This window comes from Phyllobates terribilis, unplaced genomic scaffold (assembly GCF_046119375.1).
Source record: "Phyllobates terribilis strain yellow unplaced genomic scaffold, ASM4611937v1 Scaffold_4__5_contigs__length_816908805, whole genome shotgun sequence".
Lineage (NCBI taxonomy): Eukaryota > Metazoa > Chordata > Amphibia > Anura > Dendrobatidae > Phyllobates > Phyllobates terribilis.
The window spans coordinates 190326570-190345984 of NW_027362764.1; the positions used below are offsets into that span (position 1 = coordinate 190326570).

The following is a 19415-nucleotide window of genomic DNA, read 5'->3' on the forward strand; positions in this document are numbered from 1 at the left end:
AGTCAATCGGATCTCATATGGTCCTTATTTCTCTCCCATGTGTAGAAGTTATTGCTGTGGAAATCACAAGGACAACATTTGCTTTCTGAGATTTCCATGACATCTTATCGGTTAGCTGTATTATACAATATATAAAATGAGTGTTAAGCAACATAGTTTACCATGGTAACAAAATTTCCATTTACCATCCTTAATGAAGTTGTCAACCACTTTAACATTAATTGCCTATCGTCAGGATAGGTCTTCAATGTTCGTACAGCGCAGCTCCGTCTAATGTATAGTGGCCACGGCCGGGTATTGCACATCTGCCCCCTATTGATTTGAATAGGGGGCAGATGTGCAGCAATCGGCCACGGCCACTATACTGTATTCTATTTTAACCTCATCGGTCCACAGAACGTGTTTCCAAAATGCATCAGGCTTGTTTAGATGTTCTTTTGCATGCTTCTGACACTGAATTTTATGGTGAGGATGCAGGAAAGGTTTTCTTCAGATGACTCTTCCATGAAGGCCATATTTGTGCAGGTGACTCTGAACAGTAGAACAATGTACCACAACTCCAGAATCTGCTAAATCTTTTTGAAGGTCTTTTGCCGTCAAGCAGGGGTTCTAATTTGCCTCTCTAGCAATCCTACGAGCAGCTCTCACTGAAATTTTGTTTGGTCTTCCAGACCTTATCTTGACCTCCACTGTTCCTGTTAACTGACATTTATTAATTACATTTCGAACTAAGGAAAGGGTAGATAGAAAATGCTTTGCTATCTTCTTATAGCTTTCTCCTGCTTTGTGGACCTCCACCATTTTCACTTTCAGAGTGCTAGGCAGCTGCTGAGAAGAACCCATGGCTGCTGTTTTTTGGCACAAGGTTAGAGAAGGCTGGGTTTTTATGAAGCTGGGAAATTTGCTTCACCTGACCTTTCCTAATGATGATAGGGTTATGGCTTGTTCACTAACAGGCTAATTAAGGTCTGAAACCTTGGTCAAAGTTTTCTGAGCACACAAATCTCCAAGGCTGCTAAACTTTTGCATCAGCCCATTTTTCTTTTTTAATTTTTAAAATGTAAAAATGACAATATATATATATATATTATTTTTTTTTGCCTGAAATGCATAGGAATGTGTCATCTTTAACTTTAGGCCTTTTAGAGATCATTTCATCTTCAACTTGCTTAACTTCACAATAACAGTAATTTTTACCAGGTGTGCCCAAGCTTTTACATGTCACTGTATAATGTAGAAACAGAGACTCTGATTCCAGTGATGTCACTTACTGGGCTGCTTGTGGTAAATTAGATAAAACCCCTTTGTTATTACCAGGAGATTATCACTAGACGACTAGTAAACCTGCTGTCATGTAGTCCAGCATATTCATTAGTTCTGTATAGCCATGCCTTCAACACTGATTAGCAGCTTTCTGCCTATGCATAGTGTACGCTGTCAATCAGTGGTGTGGGCGGGGTTATGCAGAGCTCAGAATTCAGAACACCAGCAGAGCTGCAGCAGATAAAACAGTGATTTTTTCAAAATAACAGCAAGCAGCCCAGCAAATGATAAATCGCTGGAATAAGGATCTCTGCTCCTACATCATGCTGCTCTCAGATGGCGTAGCAAACACATGGTGACAGGTTCCCTTTATCTATTTCCGGGCCAACTTGTCAAGCAAGGTGTGGGAAAGACTAAGTGCAACACGAAGGGAACAGGGGAGGGGGCCCAAACACTAGGGAAAGGGGAGTGGAGACCCCTAGGCAGATCTAATGTCACCCTGCCTACCCTATTGTCCCTGTATAGGTTCCACACCTATTGCCGAGTAGGACCCTAAACTCTGGATGACCCTAGAGCTTGCCCCTAGATAGGGAGGGGTGAGCACTGGTCAGGCCCCACTACAAACTAAAGACAACAAGGTAGACAAACAAAGGGGTTAACTTAGCTTGAGCAGACACCAGAGGAATAACGCCAACTGTCCTCCAAGGGCACCAGAGAAGACACCAGGCGACTGGTAGTGCTCCAAGCCTGTACATAGAAATATCATCTGCGATTGCCTGGAGCAAACTGAGGGTTTTAAACTCCCTTGCAAGGGTGTGTCAATTAGCAGCAGGAGGGAGGTCACCGCTGGGTCTTAAGGGAAGAAGGATTAAGAAGGTGTCTGCAATGCCAAGGTCCGTGACCTTCTACAGCTAGATCCAAAGCGACTGTCTTATTACACCTGACACACCCGTGACACAGCTAGACTATAAACATTCATGAGCTTGACAATTTACTCTGCAGTGGCATTCTAAAAAATCACTGCATAGTAAGCAGCTTGCAGGAGATCATGTAGCTGTGGGGGTGGTGAGTCATCTACCATACACAGCCAGACTCCTCACAAAGAAGGTAAACATGATAGATCACATGGTTTCCCTCCCTTATTGTTATGTATATAGATTAGGAACCATTGAATGTGCTTCTTCCTTTGTACACAGTGAACATGTGATTACTGGGTGTAGGGCGTGAGTAGGAGCTGCTGGGTCCTAGGAGACCCAGTCCTCCTCTTAAGGTCTTTAAGGATCTTTAGGAGCATTTGAACGTATTATTAACAATTATTTTTATTGCTGATTTCCTCAGTAACTGGAGCTGGTATATTAGTCATACATAATCATGTATTTCTTACTTCTCTTTACATTTTCCTGCAATATCATCAAAAAATAGAAGAATCTGAAAATGACATAAAAGTGAAACCCCATATATCGTGAAAAAAAAGAGGCAAAAATTGTTTCAATATCTGAGGGAAATATTTTTTTAGAGCTATTAAAAAACGCATGTACGATAAAACCTGAAAATGTGCCTGTTCAGTAATGGAAGAAAATGGTCCTGAACTGGTAAAGAGTTTTGCTACATGACTGAGAATGTTTAGTCAAACCAGAGTCTCATAAAGGAAAGACACGTATCTGTAGTGTAACTGTTTTTGCTCTTCATCAGTGAACAGCAGGATACTGTTTAGCTTGTTAAGAGGATTTTGATGTAGGTCTTTAGGGTACTGTGGTGACCACTATTCACTGTAAGAGTACCCTAGAACTCACAATAACAAATCCGCCAGTGGGGATCCACCCTCTACCCCTTAAGCGCGGAATCCCAAAGGGGCAATTTTTAAGACTTGGGTGCAACTGTTCTTCCTTGGAAGATTTTGAGAGGTCAGCACTGGAATTGGGCGATAGATTTGCCAAACGGGGTTATCCTGAGAACATTTTAGAACCAGCATATCATCATTCGAGGGCGGCTAACAGGACCTCACTCTTGGTACCAAAAAATAAAGAGAATGGGGATGGCCTAATACACCTCATTGAAACTTTTGCTGATAAGCCCAAGGAAGTAAGGGAGGTTTTGGAGAGATATTGGGGGGTGTTGAGAATGGACCATGATTTAATGAAGCCAATCCCTCCTAAGCAATTGGTGACTTATCGAAGAGGATGGAATTTGAGGGACCGATTGGTCCATAGTCATCTACAACCTGACATAGGTAACCCAACATGGCTAAATTGGACGGTGATCACTGACACCTTCAAATGCGGATCTTGTAAGGCTTGTGAATTTATAGACAGAAAAACAACATTTACCAGTGATACTACAGGGAAAGTATATCAAAATAGAGAGTTTATTAACTGTCGAACATGGGGGATTGTGTACTTGGCTAAGTGCATGTGTCCAAAGAATTATGTGGGTAAGACAGGTCGGCAGTTTAGGAGGAGAATCCTGAAGTATATAGAGGACATTCAGAGAAAGGAAGATACCCCAATCTCTAGGCATATATGGATGATACATGGGTGGGACACAAAATGTATAAGGTTTCAGGGCATTGAGAAAATCAGGGCATCTCCTAGAGGTGGTGCTCATGATAACAGAATCTTAAGGAAGGAAGCCCAGTGGATATTCAGGCTTAAAACCGTGACTCCGCTGGGCTTCAACTACGGCATTTCCTTTACTCCTTTTATCTACAATGAAGTACTCCTCTTTGGGATTTGATAGAGATGTTTTAAATTTGACAAGTTTACTGGAGATTAGTGATGAGCGAGCATGCTCCTCACTCGAGATTTACGAACATGCTCGGGTGTTTTCTGAGTATCTTCGGTGTGCTCGAATGTTATGTTTGAGTCACTGTGTGTGCATGATTTGCGACTGTTTGACAGCTTTAATAGATGTGAGGAATTCCTAACAAACAGGCATTCCTCACATGTATTAAAGCTGTCAAACAGTCACAAATCATGCACACGCAGTGACTCAAACATAACATTCGAGCATGCCTCAAATACTCGGCGAGCACCCGAGCATGCTCGCCGAAAGGGTTAACAGAACACGCTCGCTCATCACTACTGGAGATGTTATTCTTTCAAGGTCTGAACCGCTGGTAATGCTAGCCAGGTATATTTTTTTTGAGTATATATATTATAAGCGCCTTTTGATATTTGAATTCCTTTTATTATGGAATAATTTTGCCTCTGTTATAATAAAGCCAAATTCAGTGGTGTATATACCTTTTAATCCTAAATGTAAAATAGTTCCCATTTATATATATGTAGAAAACAAAAAGACATGACCACAAAAATATATACTCATGGTATGTGGTGATTTATAGGTTTGGATAATATCTCTATTTACTATGATCCTTGTGAGTGAGTAGGAAGATAGAGTAAATCGCTGTATATGAGAAACAGAAGTATTCATACCGGGCTATGAATGGTTAACTTCCTTCTAGCTTAGCCCCGTATTTACCTTGTATCCAGTTAACAGCCCCATCCCCGCTAACGTAATGGCACTTGCATCTGACGTGGCCACATATGATGGGCTCGGAGGTATAGAGTCGATGATTGGCTGACGCGTGTGTGTGTCGGAGAGGGGAGGTGGAGCGTTATTTATAAATACCAGGCGTCTGTGCCGCCGTGTGCGGTTCACATTGTCGCCAGGAGTATGAGCTCCTGTGTATGTTAACCATCACTAACAAATGAATGAAATCTGCTGATGTGCCCAACAATATTAGTTATGGGTGAAACGCGTCGAGGTGGCCTGATACAGTAGTTAGGGAGGAGATACATTATGATCCTCAGTCTGTGTCAGTGAATTTTCAACTTTCATTAGCCTCTCTGAGATGAGAAGGGGCAATGTGTGCAAGTGGGATGTGTATTAAATGAATTGATAGTAGTATACTTCATTGTTCCTGTGGCACCCCAGGAGTCCGGTTGCCACATTGGCATTGCCTCCCTCACAGGGGGTGATGCCATGCCTAGAAGCAAGGAGGGGTCCCCTTATCAGGTAACACCAGCATCCAACACATTTCCTGGCTCCAGACCAGAAGGGGGAGCTGTAACCCGGTTTCAGGGGAGCTTCCCCTTTAAATTGGAGCCTGGAGGCGGGGTTTAGAAAAGTCGGTTAGAGTGAGAAAAGTCAGTTGGAGACAGGAGAAAGACGAGGGAGGACCTGGGGAGTGGAGCTGTGAAAAGGCTCGCCCCAGAGAAAAGCGCCAGAAACCGGACACCGGAGTCCATGGTTGCTCGGGTACTGAAGCCCCGGCAGCTAGAACCGGAGGGCAGGAGACTGCAGGTCTCCTGGCCCCACCAAACACCCGGCGGCTCAGCAGCATACTAGAGACCGGAGCGATGCCTGAAAAAGTCTCGAGCTGCCTGCCATACGAGTAAGGACTTAATGATTGCTCAGGAAAGAGGGCCGCAGCATAGCTTTAGGCTTCCGGGCCAAAGAGGACAGCGCAGAAGGAAGGCCTACAACTCCACCTGGTGAGGTGGATACCCAATTGCTTCTAGGCTGCCCGGATCTCCATTACCTTCTGTGATCAGTGCCCCGGTCTGCTCCAGCAAACCTCAAGTAAAGGTAGAGGAAACCGCCATTCTTGTGTCATCTGTTCATTATCTGCACCCTCAGTCCTGCACCCCAACATCCATCCAATATACTGCCCTAGGGCCTAGCTCTGCCCGTGGAGAGCTGCAGTATCTCAGCTGCGTCACCTTCAGCCCCAGTGGATCTGAATAGCAGCAGCGCCCCCCCTATAGCCGCACACCACGGGTGGCGTCACAAAACTTTTCCCCTAAACAAACTGCCATTCTCCTTTTTATTGACCACCTAGGGCCCCAGACCGGGTCACGCCCCTGTGACAATCCCAAGGAACCGACCAACATGCTGGCGAGTACCCCATGGTCCTAGGTGGCTCGTCATTCCACATCCCGGTATTGATCTAACAGGACATAATATGAGCTGTTTAAATAAGCAGTCAAGTGTTGGATTATATGATTAGACATACCCTTAGTGTCTTTTGAGACGTCTGAACATTCATAATCTCTAATAGAACTTCTTTTCTGCCATACCTTACTCTGGAGTGGAATAAGTCAGATCTAATACAGAAGATATCCTCGTATATGTCAAGCTTACAAGATTTTTGGTGGATGGTGAAGTTATTACCCCAGTGGTCATGGCAAAGTGCAATATCTAAATAATAGAGATATGCGCTTTATGCCCCTAGGGGGTGCTGACTTCACTTTTTATTGACTCCTCTTACACAAGTGGTCAAAATTGTTGGTACCCCTCGTTTAATGAAAGAAAAACACACAATCACATAAATAACTTGAATCTGACAAAAGTAATAATAAATTAAAAATCTATGAAAATGAACAAATGAAAGTCAGACATTGCTTTTCAACCCTTCTTCCACAGAATTTAAAAAAAAATTAATCTCATGAAATAGGCCTGGACGGAAATGATGGTACCCCTGAAAATAATGTGACAAAAGGGACATGTTAAATGAAGTTGTGTCCACTAATTAGCATCACAGGTGTCTACAATCTTGTAATCAGTCAGTGGGCCGGTATATAGGGCTACAGATACTCACTGTGCTGTTTGGTGACATGGTGTGTACCACACTCAGCATGGACCAGAGGAAGCAAAGGAAAGAGTTGTCTCAGGAGATTACAAAGAAAATTATAGACAAGCATGTTAAAGGTAAAGGTTGTAAGACCATCTCCAAGCAGCTTGAGGTTCCTGTAACTACAGTTGCACATATTATTCAGAAATTTAGCCAACCTCCCTGGACGTTGCTACAGGAGGAAAATTGATGACAAATCAAAGAGACGGATAATACAAATGGTAACAAAAGAGCCCAGGATAACTTCTAAAGAGTTTAAAGGTGAACTTCCAGCTCAAGGAACATCAATGTCAGATCGCACCATCCGTCGTTCCTTGATCCAAAGTGGACTTCATGGGAGACGACCAAGGAGAACACCATTGTTGAAAAAAATCATAAAAAAGCCAGACTGGAATTTGCCAAACTACATGTTGACAAGCCACAAAGCTTGTGGAAGAATGTCCTATGGACAGATGAGACAAAATGGGAAGTTTTTGGCAAGGAACATCAGCTCTATGTTCACAGACGGAATAATGACGCATATCAAGAAAAAAACACTGTCCCTACTGTGAAACATGGAGGAGGCTCTGTTATGTTCTGGGGCTGCTTTGCTGCATCTGGCACAGGGTGTCTTGAATCTGTGCAGGGTACAATGAAATCTCAAGACTATCAAGGGATTCTAGAGAGAAATGTGCTGCCCAATGTCAGAAAGCTTGGTCTCAGTCGCAGGTCATGGGTCTTGCAACAGGATAATGACCCAAAACACACAGCTAAAAACACCCAAGAATGGCTAAGAGGAAAACATTGGACTATTCTGAAGTGGCCTTTTATGAGCCCTGACCTAAATCCTATTGAGCATCTTTGGAAAGAGCTGAAACATGCAGTCTGGAAAAGGCAACCTTCAAACACGAGACAACTGGAGCAGTTTGCTCATGAGGAGTGGGCCAAAATACCTGTCGAGAGGTGCAGAAGTCTCATTGACAGTTACAGGAATCGTTTGATTGCAGTGATTGCCTCAAAAGATTGTTCAACAAAATATTAAGTAAAGAAGAACCATCATTTCTGTCCAGGAGTATTTCATGAATTAATTTTTTTTTAATTCTGTGGAAGCAGGGTTGAAAAGCAATGTCTGACTTTCATTTGTTAATTTTCATAGATTTTTATTCATGCAGTTATATGCAGTGATTATACTAAGACTAAACATGCTTCATCTGTACTTTTAGAACAATAGAAGTGATTTTCCTCTGTAGGATTTGTGCTTATGAGTTCATGATGAACTGGCTATCTCATAGTAGCTGTACAATAGTGCAGTGTACTGTATTTGCACAGTAGCTTAAATAGATATAAAGTTGGATCCAAAATGGCCGCCATGGTCACCACCCATCTGGAAAAGTTTTCCCCCTCCCATATACTAATGTGCCACAAACAGGAAGTTGATATCACCAACCATTCCCATTTAATTTAGGTGTATCCATATAAATGGCCCACCCAGTATATATACACCGGTGAAATAACTATTGAACACGTCACCAATTTTCTAAGTAAATATATTTCTAAAGGTGCTATTGACATGAAATTCTCACCAGGTGTCAGTAACAACCCATCCAATCCACACAGGCAAAACAAATCAAACCATGGATGTCCATAAATTAAGTTATAAGTTTTATATGTGTATACATACATATATACTGTATGTATATGTGTATATATATATATATATATATATATATACAGTACACACCAAAAGTTTGGACACACCTTCTCATTTAAAGATTTTTCTGTATTTTCATGACTATGAAAATTGTACATTCACACTGAAGGCATCAAAACTATGAATTAACACATGTGGAATTATATACTTAACAAAAAAGTGTGAAACAACTGAAAATGTGTCTTATATTCTAGGTTCTTCAAAGTAGCCACCTTTTGCTTTGATGACTGCTCGCAAACTCTTGGCATTCTCTTGATGAGCTTCAAGAGGTAGTCACCGGAAATGGTCTTCCAACAATCTTGAAGGAGTTCCCAGAGATGCTTAGCACTTGTTGGCCCTTTTGCCTTCACTCTGCGGTCCAGCTCACCCCAAACCATCTCGATTGGGTTCAGGTCTGGGGACTGTGGAAGCCAGGTCATCTGGCGTAGCACCCCATCACTCTCCTTCTTGGTCAAATAGCCCTTACACAGCCTGGAGGTGTGTTTGGGGTCATTGTCCTGTTGAAAAATAAATGATGGTCCAACTAAATGCAAACTGGATGGAATAGCGTGCCGCTGCAAGATGCTGTGGTAGCCATGCTGGTTCAGTATGCCTACAATTTTGAATAAATCCCCAACAGTGTCCCCAGCAAAGCACCCCCACACCATCACACCTCCTTCTCCATGCTTCACGGTGGGAATCAGGCATGTAGAGTCCATCCGTTCACCTTTTCTGCATCGCACAAAGACACGGTGGTTGGAACCAAAGATCTGAAATTTGGACTCATCAGACCAAAGCACAGATTTCCACTGGTCTAATGTCCATTCCTTGTGTTCTTTAGCCCAATCAAGTCTCTTCTTCTTGTTGCCTGTCCTTAGCAGTGGTTTCCTAGCAGCTATTTTACCATGAAGGCCTGCTGCACAAAGTCTCCTCTTAACAGTCGTTGAAGAGATGTGTCTGCTGCTAGAACTCTGTGTGGCATTGACCTGGTCTCTAATCTGAGCTGCTGTTAACCTTCGATTTCTAAGGCTGGTGACTCAGATAAACTTATCCTCAGAAGCAGAGGTGACTCTTGGTCTTCCTTTCCTGGGGCGGTCCTCATGTGAGCCAGTTTCTTTGTAGTGCTTGATGGTTTTTGCAACTGCACTTGGGGACAGTTTCAAAGTTTTCCCAATTTTTCGCACTGACTGACCTTCATTTCTTAAAGTAATGATGGCCACTCGTTTTTCTTTACTTAGCTGCGTTTTTCTTGCCATAATACAAATTCTAACAGTCTATTCAGTAGGACTATCAGCTGTGTATCCTCCAGACTTCTGCACAACACAACTGATGGTCCCAACCCCATTTATAAGGCCAGAAATCCCACTTATTAAACCTGACAGGGCACACACGTGAAGTGAAAACTATTTCCGGTGACTTCCTCTTGAAACTCATCAAGAGAATGCCAAGAGTGTGCAAAGCAGTCATCAAAGCAAAAGGTGGCTACTTTGAAGAACCTAGAATATAAGACATATTTTCAGTTGTTTCAAACTTTTATGTTAAGTATATAATTCCACATGTGTTAATTCATAGTTTTGATGCCTTCAGTGTGAATGTACAATTTTCATAGTCATGAAAATACAGAAAAATCTTTAAATGAGAAGGTGTGTCCAAACTTTTGGTCTGTACTGTATATATATACATTCATGGCCAAAAGTTTTAGCACCCTTGAAATTGTTCCAGTAAACAAGTTATTTCTCCCAGAAAATTATTGCAATTACACATGTTTTGTTATACATATGTTTATTTCCTTTGTGTGTATTGAAACTACACAAAAAAAGGCAAATTTGACATAATTTCACACAAAACCCCAAAATTGGTCCTGACAAAATTGTTGCCACCTTTCCAAAATTGTGGGTAAACAACTTTGTTTCAAGCATATGATGCTCATTCAAACTTACCTATGACAAGTAACAGGTGTTGGCAATATAAAAATCACACCTGAAACCAGAAAAAAAGGAGAGAAGTTGACTCAATCTTTGCATTGTGTGTCTGTCTGTGCCACACTAAGCATGGAGAACAGAAAGAGGAGAAGAGAACTGTCTGAGGACTTGAGAACCAAAATTGTTGAAAAATATCAATAATCTCAAGGTTACAAGTCCATTTCCAGAAATCTTGATGTTTCTTTGTCCTCGGTGTTCAACATAATCAAGAAGTTTACAACCCAGGGCACTGTAACTAATCTCCCTGGACATGGACGGTAGAGAATAATTGATGAAAGGTTGCAGCTCAGTATAGTCCGGATAAGCAGGTCCAATCAAGTTCCCAAGAAATTCATGGCAAATGATATGCTATGGCAGGGGACCCAAGAGGACCCCGCTGCTGACACAGACATAAAAAAGCTACTGATTGCAGTTTGCCAAAATGTATGTAAGCCAAAATCCTTCTGGGAAAATGTCTTGTGGATAGATGTGACCGAGATAGAGATTGTTGGTAAAGCACATCATTCAACTGTTCACCGAAAACAGAATAAGGCAGACAAAGAAAAAAACACAGTACCTACAGTCAAATAAGATGGAAGTTCAAAGATGTTTGGGGGTTGTTTTGCTGCCTCTGGTACTGGGTGCCTTGACTTTGTGCAAGGCATCATGAAATCTGAAGATAAGTAAAAGATTTTGGGTCTCAATATAGTGCCCAGTGTCAGAAAGCTGGGTTTGTGTCCTAAGTCATGGATTTTCCAGCAGGAAAATTACTCCAAACATACTTCAAAAAGCACCCAAAAATAGATGGAACCAAAGCGCTAGAGAGTTCTGAAGTGGCCAACAAGGAGTCTGGATCTAAAGCCCATTGAGCACCTATGGAGATATCTTAAAATTGCTGTTGGGAGAAGACACCCTTCAAATATGAGAGGCCTGGAGCAGTTTGCAAAAGAAGCGTGGTCCAAAATTCCAGTTGAGAGGTGTAAGACATTTGTTGATGGTTATAGGAAGCGATTGATTGCAGTTATTTACTCTAAAGGGTGGGCAACCAAATATTAAGTTGAGGGTGCCAACAATTTTGTCCGGCCCATTTTTGGGGTTTTGTGGGAAGTTATGTCCAATTTGCCTTTTTTTCGGTGTTTTTTGTGTTGTTCCAATGCACACAAAGGAAGTCACAGTGACTTCCCAGGGCCTGCGCACAAGATCACTGCTGGAAAAAATATAGCCGGGAGGAAAAAAAAGTGTGCCTTGCGCTATAGGTGATTTGCGCATGCGCGGGATCTGGAAGACGAGACTGCACATCACAATTTCAAAGCAACTAGACCTCTAATATGGGGCATACCGGTATGTATAGATTTACAATTCTATCACCTGTATGCCCATATTAGAGGTCTGATAAGTTCCAGGGGGTGACAAATTCCCTTTAAGGCTCAGTTCCCACAATGAGTATTTGGTGAGTTTTTGATGTTGCAGATTTTCTATACCATTTCTTTATCTAAATTTGGTTACTTGTGCTTTTTTATTGCGTTTCTGAGTACTTTCTTTTTTATCGCTTTTTGTTTTTATCTCTTTTTGGTATGTTATGTTTTATATAAAGCTGTTGTGTTTTTGATACTTCCTCGTGTTTGTATTTGACAAAACTTTATTGATAAAGTCATTGGCGAATTCACAGAGCAAATTCACATGCGTTTTTTACCAGCAGTTTTCAAATCTAATGTAATTCTATGAGGAAAATCTGCAGATACAACTCCGTGTACCTGCAAGAAAAATGTATATATTGTGGATTTCAAACACGCACCGCATGGAAAATTCATGCAGATAAAAAGGCACAGCGGGCATGAGATATCTATAAATCCCATCCCCCTTGCTAGAACTGTCAGAAGACTTTGTATATAAGCTAGTGATGTACAATACAAAGTTATATTGTGGTACCGTGTGAGCCAGAAAAATCGATATAAATACTTTTATGCCCAAAAATGACAAAAGTATTCTCGGAGTGATACCTTTATTGGCTAAACAGAAAAAAAATATATATGCAAGGTTTCAGGGCATAGAGGCTCCTTCGTCAGGCAATATTATAAAAATATCTTTTGTAATTTTTTGTAATATTGCCTGACGAAGGAGGAGAAGGTGCTCTGAAAGCTTGCATATATATATTTTTTTCTGGTTAGCCAATAAAGGTATCACTCCGAGAATACTTTTGTAATTTTTGGGCATAAAAGTATTTACCTATATAAGCTAGTGTGCAACATAATATCTAACTAAAATGAAAAATTAAAATTAAAATTTAGTGAAAAAAAACCCAGAACATCTTTTTAACCCCCGAGATTATGTGTTAGAGTACAACAACAGATTACCTGGAATACAGATGTGTCCCCTCCTCTGTCTGGCTTCTAGGTTTGGTTATTACATTTGCATTTTGTGTGGGATACCGTGAATTATCTGTAATAGAATATGTGTCAAACTCAATGGCATGATAAAGTAATCTCATATAATACTGATGAATATTTTGTTCACACTAGCTGCTTTCCTGCAATGTCTTTTTTCCAGATGGATAAACTATTGCCAAATGATTTCCTGCTGTAGGCTCCGCATTGTGTGTATCTCTTTACCATGCACTATTTCTATGGACTGGATAAACTGGCTATTAAATTTAATTACAGCCCGAATGACTGCACATCTTGATTTTTCTTTCCCTTCCCTGATCTCATTTCCTCTTGATGGGCTGCATTTTGCCCAGGTCTTTCAGGATTAAATAAAATAAATCTGAAAAATGTACAGGCTCCCTGTACTTGGAGGAATGTCTTAAAGGGCACGGAGGCAGCTGTTAACCTGCTACCCTCAGACTCCAGAAAAGGCATTCCAGCATCCTGAGCTTTGCACTGATAAATCTTGTGACAGAGGAGTCCTTAACCTGCACACTCTCATCACAAAGCTTTGATTTTTATCTGCTGCCATGACCGGGGTACTCTATGATGGAAACGACAGGTTTATTCTAGCAAGAAAGGCAAAGTAATTGTTAGTGAAGCTGTTTCAATACATCCGTCTTACACTGATCTTGACACGCCAAGACCTCTAACAACTACGCAAAGGCAAGTTTATACCTAGTGCCACCATAATCATAATAGACCTAATATCTAAAGCACTTAGTCACATAGATGGATGGTTTCAATGCCGGCTAAGTGAACCATCCCGCTTCTGCTCACTGGTATTTAAAATTGCATTTCCCATTCTTGCTTTACTTAATAAGACATATTAATAGCACAAAACAATAAGAAGCAGAACAGCATAGGAACAAGGACAGTTGTTGTCACTGCTACGTCTAGCTCAAGGGTACCTTTTCTAATTGCTTTCTGTGGATGACGGAGAATTCTGCTATTTGCGTTTCCATTTTATTATATGTGGTTAGAGGTGATTTGATTCCATTTTCTATGGAATTTTATAGATACAGTTGAAATTATTATAGACGTGCATGGCTGTAATCTACAGATAAGGCCAGGGCTACATGGCGACATGCTTCTCACGACATCGAGATTGCGATATCACATCTAATGGTGTCACATTGTGACCTGTGACCTAAGTGACTGAGACAGAGTCCCAAATGTTTCCAAATCTGTTGGATTTTCTGTTGCTGGTGGCAAGCGAATCACTTACCATAGACTTCAGTGCAAGTTACATGCGATTTGGGTGTCTTAAAAATAACCCCTTGGCACATAATGCAACTGAAATCAGTATTTGGGAACTTGTCCTAATTAGTTAATTGGAGTGCTACTACTGCTAACATTCTACATCTGCATTTGTAATTCCATCGTTCTGCTCAGTCAGCCAAACAATGAAGTTAAGGGACATGCCAGATCCACCACATGATGGACACCATTGACTATAATGGGTTCTGTCAGGTTTTGCCTAGTATTTATTATGGCTGCATCTGCAATGATGCCGAATTTCTCAATATTGCAGTTGCTCATCTATAAAAATAACATTTAAGGTATTAAAAGACCCCTAAGCTTTTTATTACCCTTGTATTAAAATGTGAATTGGCAATTGGCATTGTTCTTCTTCTGGTGAATGAGGCATTCACATCACATCATAAATCGTGTGTCTATAAAATACTAACAATGGTTTATTACGTTTGTATTCTTATTTTTACTACTTTTATATCTCTCCATCTCTTTTCCCTGGAAGGCTGCGCCTTTCACATTTACCCAATCACTCTTGCTGTCATAACTGACTGACTTCATAACTGCTGTGACTGACCCAACTTCAGCTGCCCCAACCCTCACCCTTGCTGTCTTTGTTCCCTTTCAAACTTTTTATGAGGTGGGCTGTATATATGGTACATGATTGCCAGCTGGATCCTATTTAGCCAAAAATGACTTTACTTGGAAAAGACAGTGCAGCTATTCTCTATCCTGGAAGTGAACAAAAGGCTCAGAGGGTCACTGGTTGGACACCTATCTGCTATGTGGAACTAGCTGGAGCTATCTGCTCTGGTCTTTGCTCTACTGTTTCCTTTTTCTTTTAAGAAATTTCAAGTCTACAGGTTTTCAGATATTAAATTTGCACAAGTGTCACCCTGATAAATGACCTTCCAGCCAAAATTAAAAATATTACTACATATTTTATGTCACATGTAACCAAACCTATCTGTTGCTCTTCTTTCGAACCATCTTGCCACCATTCCTCCATTTTTGAAAGATGCAAATATGGCTCCAGAACCGAGCATTCAAAAGGAGGGGTATGTCCACATGTATAGGCACATTCTTGATTTTAACTGGAAAATAAATTGCACACTGTATTAAAAACTGGTTTAAACAAAATAAAAGAAGCAATACTCAGCTCACCATTTCCCTACTACTTCTGTTCCAACGGCGTCCGGTCCCCCTGCATCTTTCTGCTGCAGCGTTGACCTTTCTGACACATGGACATATGACCTGTTGCTGGCAATAAAATGACTGCAGCGGTCCCATATCCTTATGTTAGAGCATCCTTGTTACTGCAGGCAGAAGTGTAGGGTGGTCGGTAAGGTGAGTAATGCTTCTTTTATATTTTCCTAACCCAAGAGTTTAAAAATAAATATATATATATGTATATGTCCCCCATCCTGGGTCTCTTCCTGGTAGATATGTCCCCATCCTGGTATATATGTCTCCCATCCTGGACTCATCCTGGTATATATATCCCCATCCTGGGACCATCCTGGTATATATGTCCTTCATCCTGGGCCCATCCTCGTATATATGTCTCCCATCCTGAAATATATGTGCCCCATCCAGGTATATATGTCCCCCATCCTGGACCCCTTCCTGGTATATATGTCCCTCATGTTGGTATATAAGTCCCTCATCTTGGTATATAGGTTGGTTCCCCATCCTGGAATACATGTCCTCCATCCTGGTATATATGTCTCTCATTCTGTTATATATGTCCTCGAACCTGGTATACATGCTCCCCATCCTGGACCCATCCTGGTATATATGTCTTTCATCTTGGTATATATGACCCCCATCCTGGTATACATGTTCCCCAAACCAGGCCCATCCTGGTATATATGTCCCCCATCTTGGTATATATGTTCTGCAGCTGTTCTTTAACGCATAAATAAAGTAAACAATTCTACTCACCTTCTTCTGCTCCCATGCCGCACGTCGTCCTCTTCTGTACCCGGCGCAGGAGCCGGCAACTGACCAGTATGCAAGCGACGGGCAATGCATGATGTCACTGCCATGCACAGCCAGTGACTTGCACGCCTACGTCAGCTGCCGGCCTCTGATTGGCCAGCGGCTTGTATTCCGGTGCAGGGACAACAGTATCAGATTGTTGGGGGGCTATCTCCCATGTCTCCTACCAGTCAACTGACAGAAGTGGCTGAAGTGCACTGTAAGCGGCACAGATTTGTGCATTGTAATGACAGAGAATGGTACTGCACACTCCACTTCACTTCTATGGGAAAGAGGGACAGAGCGTGCAGTACCGAATCTGATATTTTTTAACCTACCCTAAGGGTAGGTCATCAATTTAAATCCTGTAAAACCTCTTTATTAATCAATGTGTAGAGTATAGTAGTGTTTATTGATACATAATTTATGACACCAGTGGGAATGACACCAGTACAAACTATTTGTAAAGTTGTAGCTTTGATATTATGTTGCATTTATTACACACCTCAAATATCTAGACACTTACAAGTTATACATAATGAACAGACAATTCTAGAACAGTTTCTGAGAAGTTGAACTAACACAGTGTTCTCTTTGTGTCCACCAGAATTCCAGTGCTGATCAACGTGTTCGGCTAGACCTTGGTCTGTGGGATAAATTTAGCGAACTTGCAACAAAGTGCATTATTAAAATAGTGGAATTTGCAAAGCGGTTACCTGGATTTACAAGTCTGACCATTGCAGATCAGATCACTCTATTAAAAGCTGCCTGTCTGGATATTTTGGTGCGTATTGATTTTTATTTTATTTCTAATTCACATCACCTTTGAATTTTTTATTAGTCATTGAAGACTTTCCTTTAGTTGAGTGCTTCCTTCTCAAAAAAATGTTTAGCTAATTATTGAAGAATGAATTATTCCTAAATTTCATTCCATAATTCTCAAAATCCATCTCCAGCCAAAAAAGTTAAGACACTAATAAATGGAAATCTGCTCTCACAACCCAACTTAATTCTGCCTTCCTTTCAGGGACCACTCCAACACCCTACGTTATCTTGGAAATGGGCAGAGGGTGTAGCCGGAAGGTCCAATGTTCGGCCAGTCGGTTCTTGGTGTTTTTGGCTGGTGATCGACTTTAGGAAAATGGAACCTGCAGATTAAAGGATGGCGATTGGTAGAGCCATTGTATGTCTGTAAAAAAGCCATATATACACTGATACATCCAGACTGTGATGCTTTTACTAAATTGTTCTTGTTGTATTGTTGCATGTAATCTTTCTTTGTATATCTATTTGAAAAGATGGTTAACAAACATGTAAATGCTTTAAATTCTGCTAAAAGAAATATTGGTGCAGGACACAAATTAGGTGCAAGACACAAATTATTATTTAATATCAATTTTATATTACAATACCCAGGATCATCATTGTCCATATTGTACACTGGTATATCTATTTACGTGCTTCCCATGGGTTTCTCTCTTGGTCTATTTTAAGTGTGTGCAATAACTATGTTGGACATGTGGTTTTAAATGTTTTTATGGTTTATGTTAATGGTATTTAATAAAGATATATACATTTTTATATTCAATTAGGTGTGCTCATCCTTATGTATTGGCCTTCCTCTTTTGTTTTTACATATCATTTTCTTCCATATATGATATATATTATATTCCTTGTCTTTGCAATGTGTGGTACGCCCTGTTTGCCTTACAGTAAATTTATTTTATCATTCTTAATCACAAAACTGATAGATTAGGTACATGTGTAAAGTATAGAGGTAGAGCAACCAGATAAATAGGCACTGTCTGGACTCAGAGACCAGAATTTTTAAAGCCAGATGAAGCTTATATGCGAAACGTGTGCTGAGTATTAGTGACTATCTGGACTCAGAGCACAAATTGATAATAAACATTTTTGTACCACTTTGGCTAATTTTTAACTTTTTTTGTCATTGCTCTTTATATATTCTGGTCTCTGAGTCCAGATAATCCCCATTTATCTGGTTGTCCTATACTTCACTTCTGTTCTTTCTTTACACATAGGCATGTTTTATCAGTTTTGTGATTAATATTAGCAATTTTTGTATTTAATTTTAACCAGTAATTTGTCTCTTGCACCTAATTTGTGCCCTGTGCCATTATTTCTTTTTGCAGAATTTAGATTTCATACAGGGGCTTCTTTAGGACTATACCCTTGTGAGTTTATTTGGCATTAATATGTAAGTGCTATAAAATTATGATAAAATAGAAATCTAAAGCTAAATGATGACTTAACACCAGATCGACTTCGGCAATATTTCTAGAGAAAATTTAAGACTTGTCTACCAATATTGAAGATTCAAGAACCCTGAGGTATCCTTCAAGCCAGATGGATTATGGCCTTTCTTATTAATCATAAAAAAAAAATCAAACAAATCTCTTCTGAAAGTAAGTCGTCCCTGATGACCTCCTCTTCATCCCCAGTCAGGAGCACTCGTGAATAGGCTCTCCTGTATGACAGTGATGTATGGCATAAACAGAGGAGCAGAGTAAAACTATCCTCTGTTCTGCAGGGACTGCCCCGAGGTTTTCTCTCTCTGTGAATTCATTCATACTGTACTCTCTTATCACAGTTGCTTGTGTGTGTGGTCCCATTCCACAAGACATAACCATATATCATTGATTGCATGCCTGTCATTAGTACACTATTACGATAAGTCAACACCACCTCCCTCTTAATCCAGTACCCACGCTGTGATTTATCACTGAGGACTTTTAAAGTATTATCAGCGGTCAACGCTTGGGCAGGAATTCATACACCCAGAATATATCAAGAGATTTAATTTTATGTACCAACCTAGTACCCCATATTGTTAGTCTACATTTCCTTCCAATTAAATAATTGCCATTCTCAAAAGTCTAGTAGAAAGCAACTCTATATGATAGGGTTGTGTTTAACCCCTTCGCACCAGAGCCTGTTTTCACCTTCATGACCGGGCCAAATTTTACAATTCTGACCAGTGTTACTTTATGAAATAATAACTCTGGAACGCTTCAATGGATCCCACTTATGCTGAGATTTTCTTGTGACATATTGTACTTCATGGTAGTGGTAAAATTTCTTTGATATGACTTGCGTTTATTTGTGGAAAAAATGGAAATTTAGTGAGAATTTGGATCATTTTGCAATGTTTTTTTTTTTCTTAAAATCAGAGAGTTATGTCACACAAAATAGTTAATAAATAACATTTC

At 40.5% G+C, this 19415-nt stretch overlaps 1 protein-coding gene across 16 annotated transcripts in view; it reads left to right on the forward strand.

Moving 5' to 3' along the window:
* RARB (retinoic acid receptor beta) overlaps positions 1 to 19415 on the forward strand; it is an 832092-nt gene that overhangs the window by 745076 nt on the left and 67601 nt on the right. For 15 of the 16 annotated variants that reach the window (XM_073677991.1, XM_073677988.1, XM_073677993.1 and 12 more), the window contains one exon: positions 16793 to 16969. The exons of the other annotated variant lie outside the window; for it this stretch is intronic. In XM_073677991.1, the coding sequence (XP_073534092.1) occupies positions 16793 to 16969 (177 nt within the window). The remainder of the gene's footprint in view (positions 1 to 16792; positions 16970 to 19415) is intronic. 16 annotated transcript variants of the gene reach the window in all.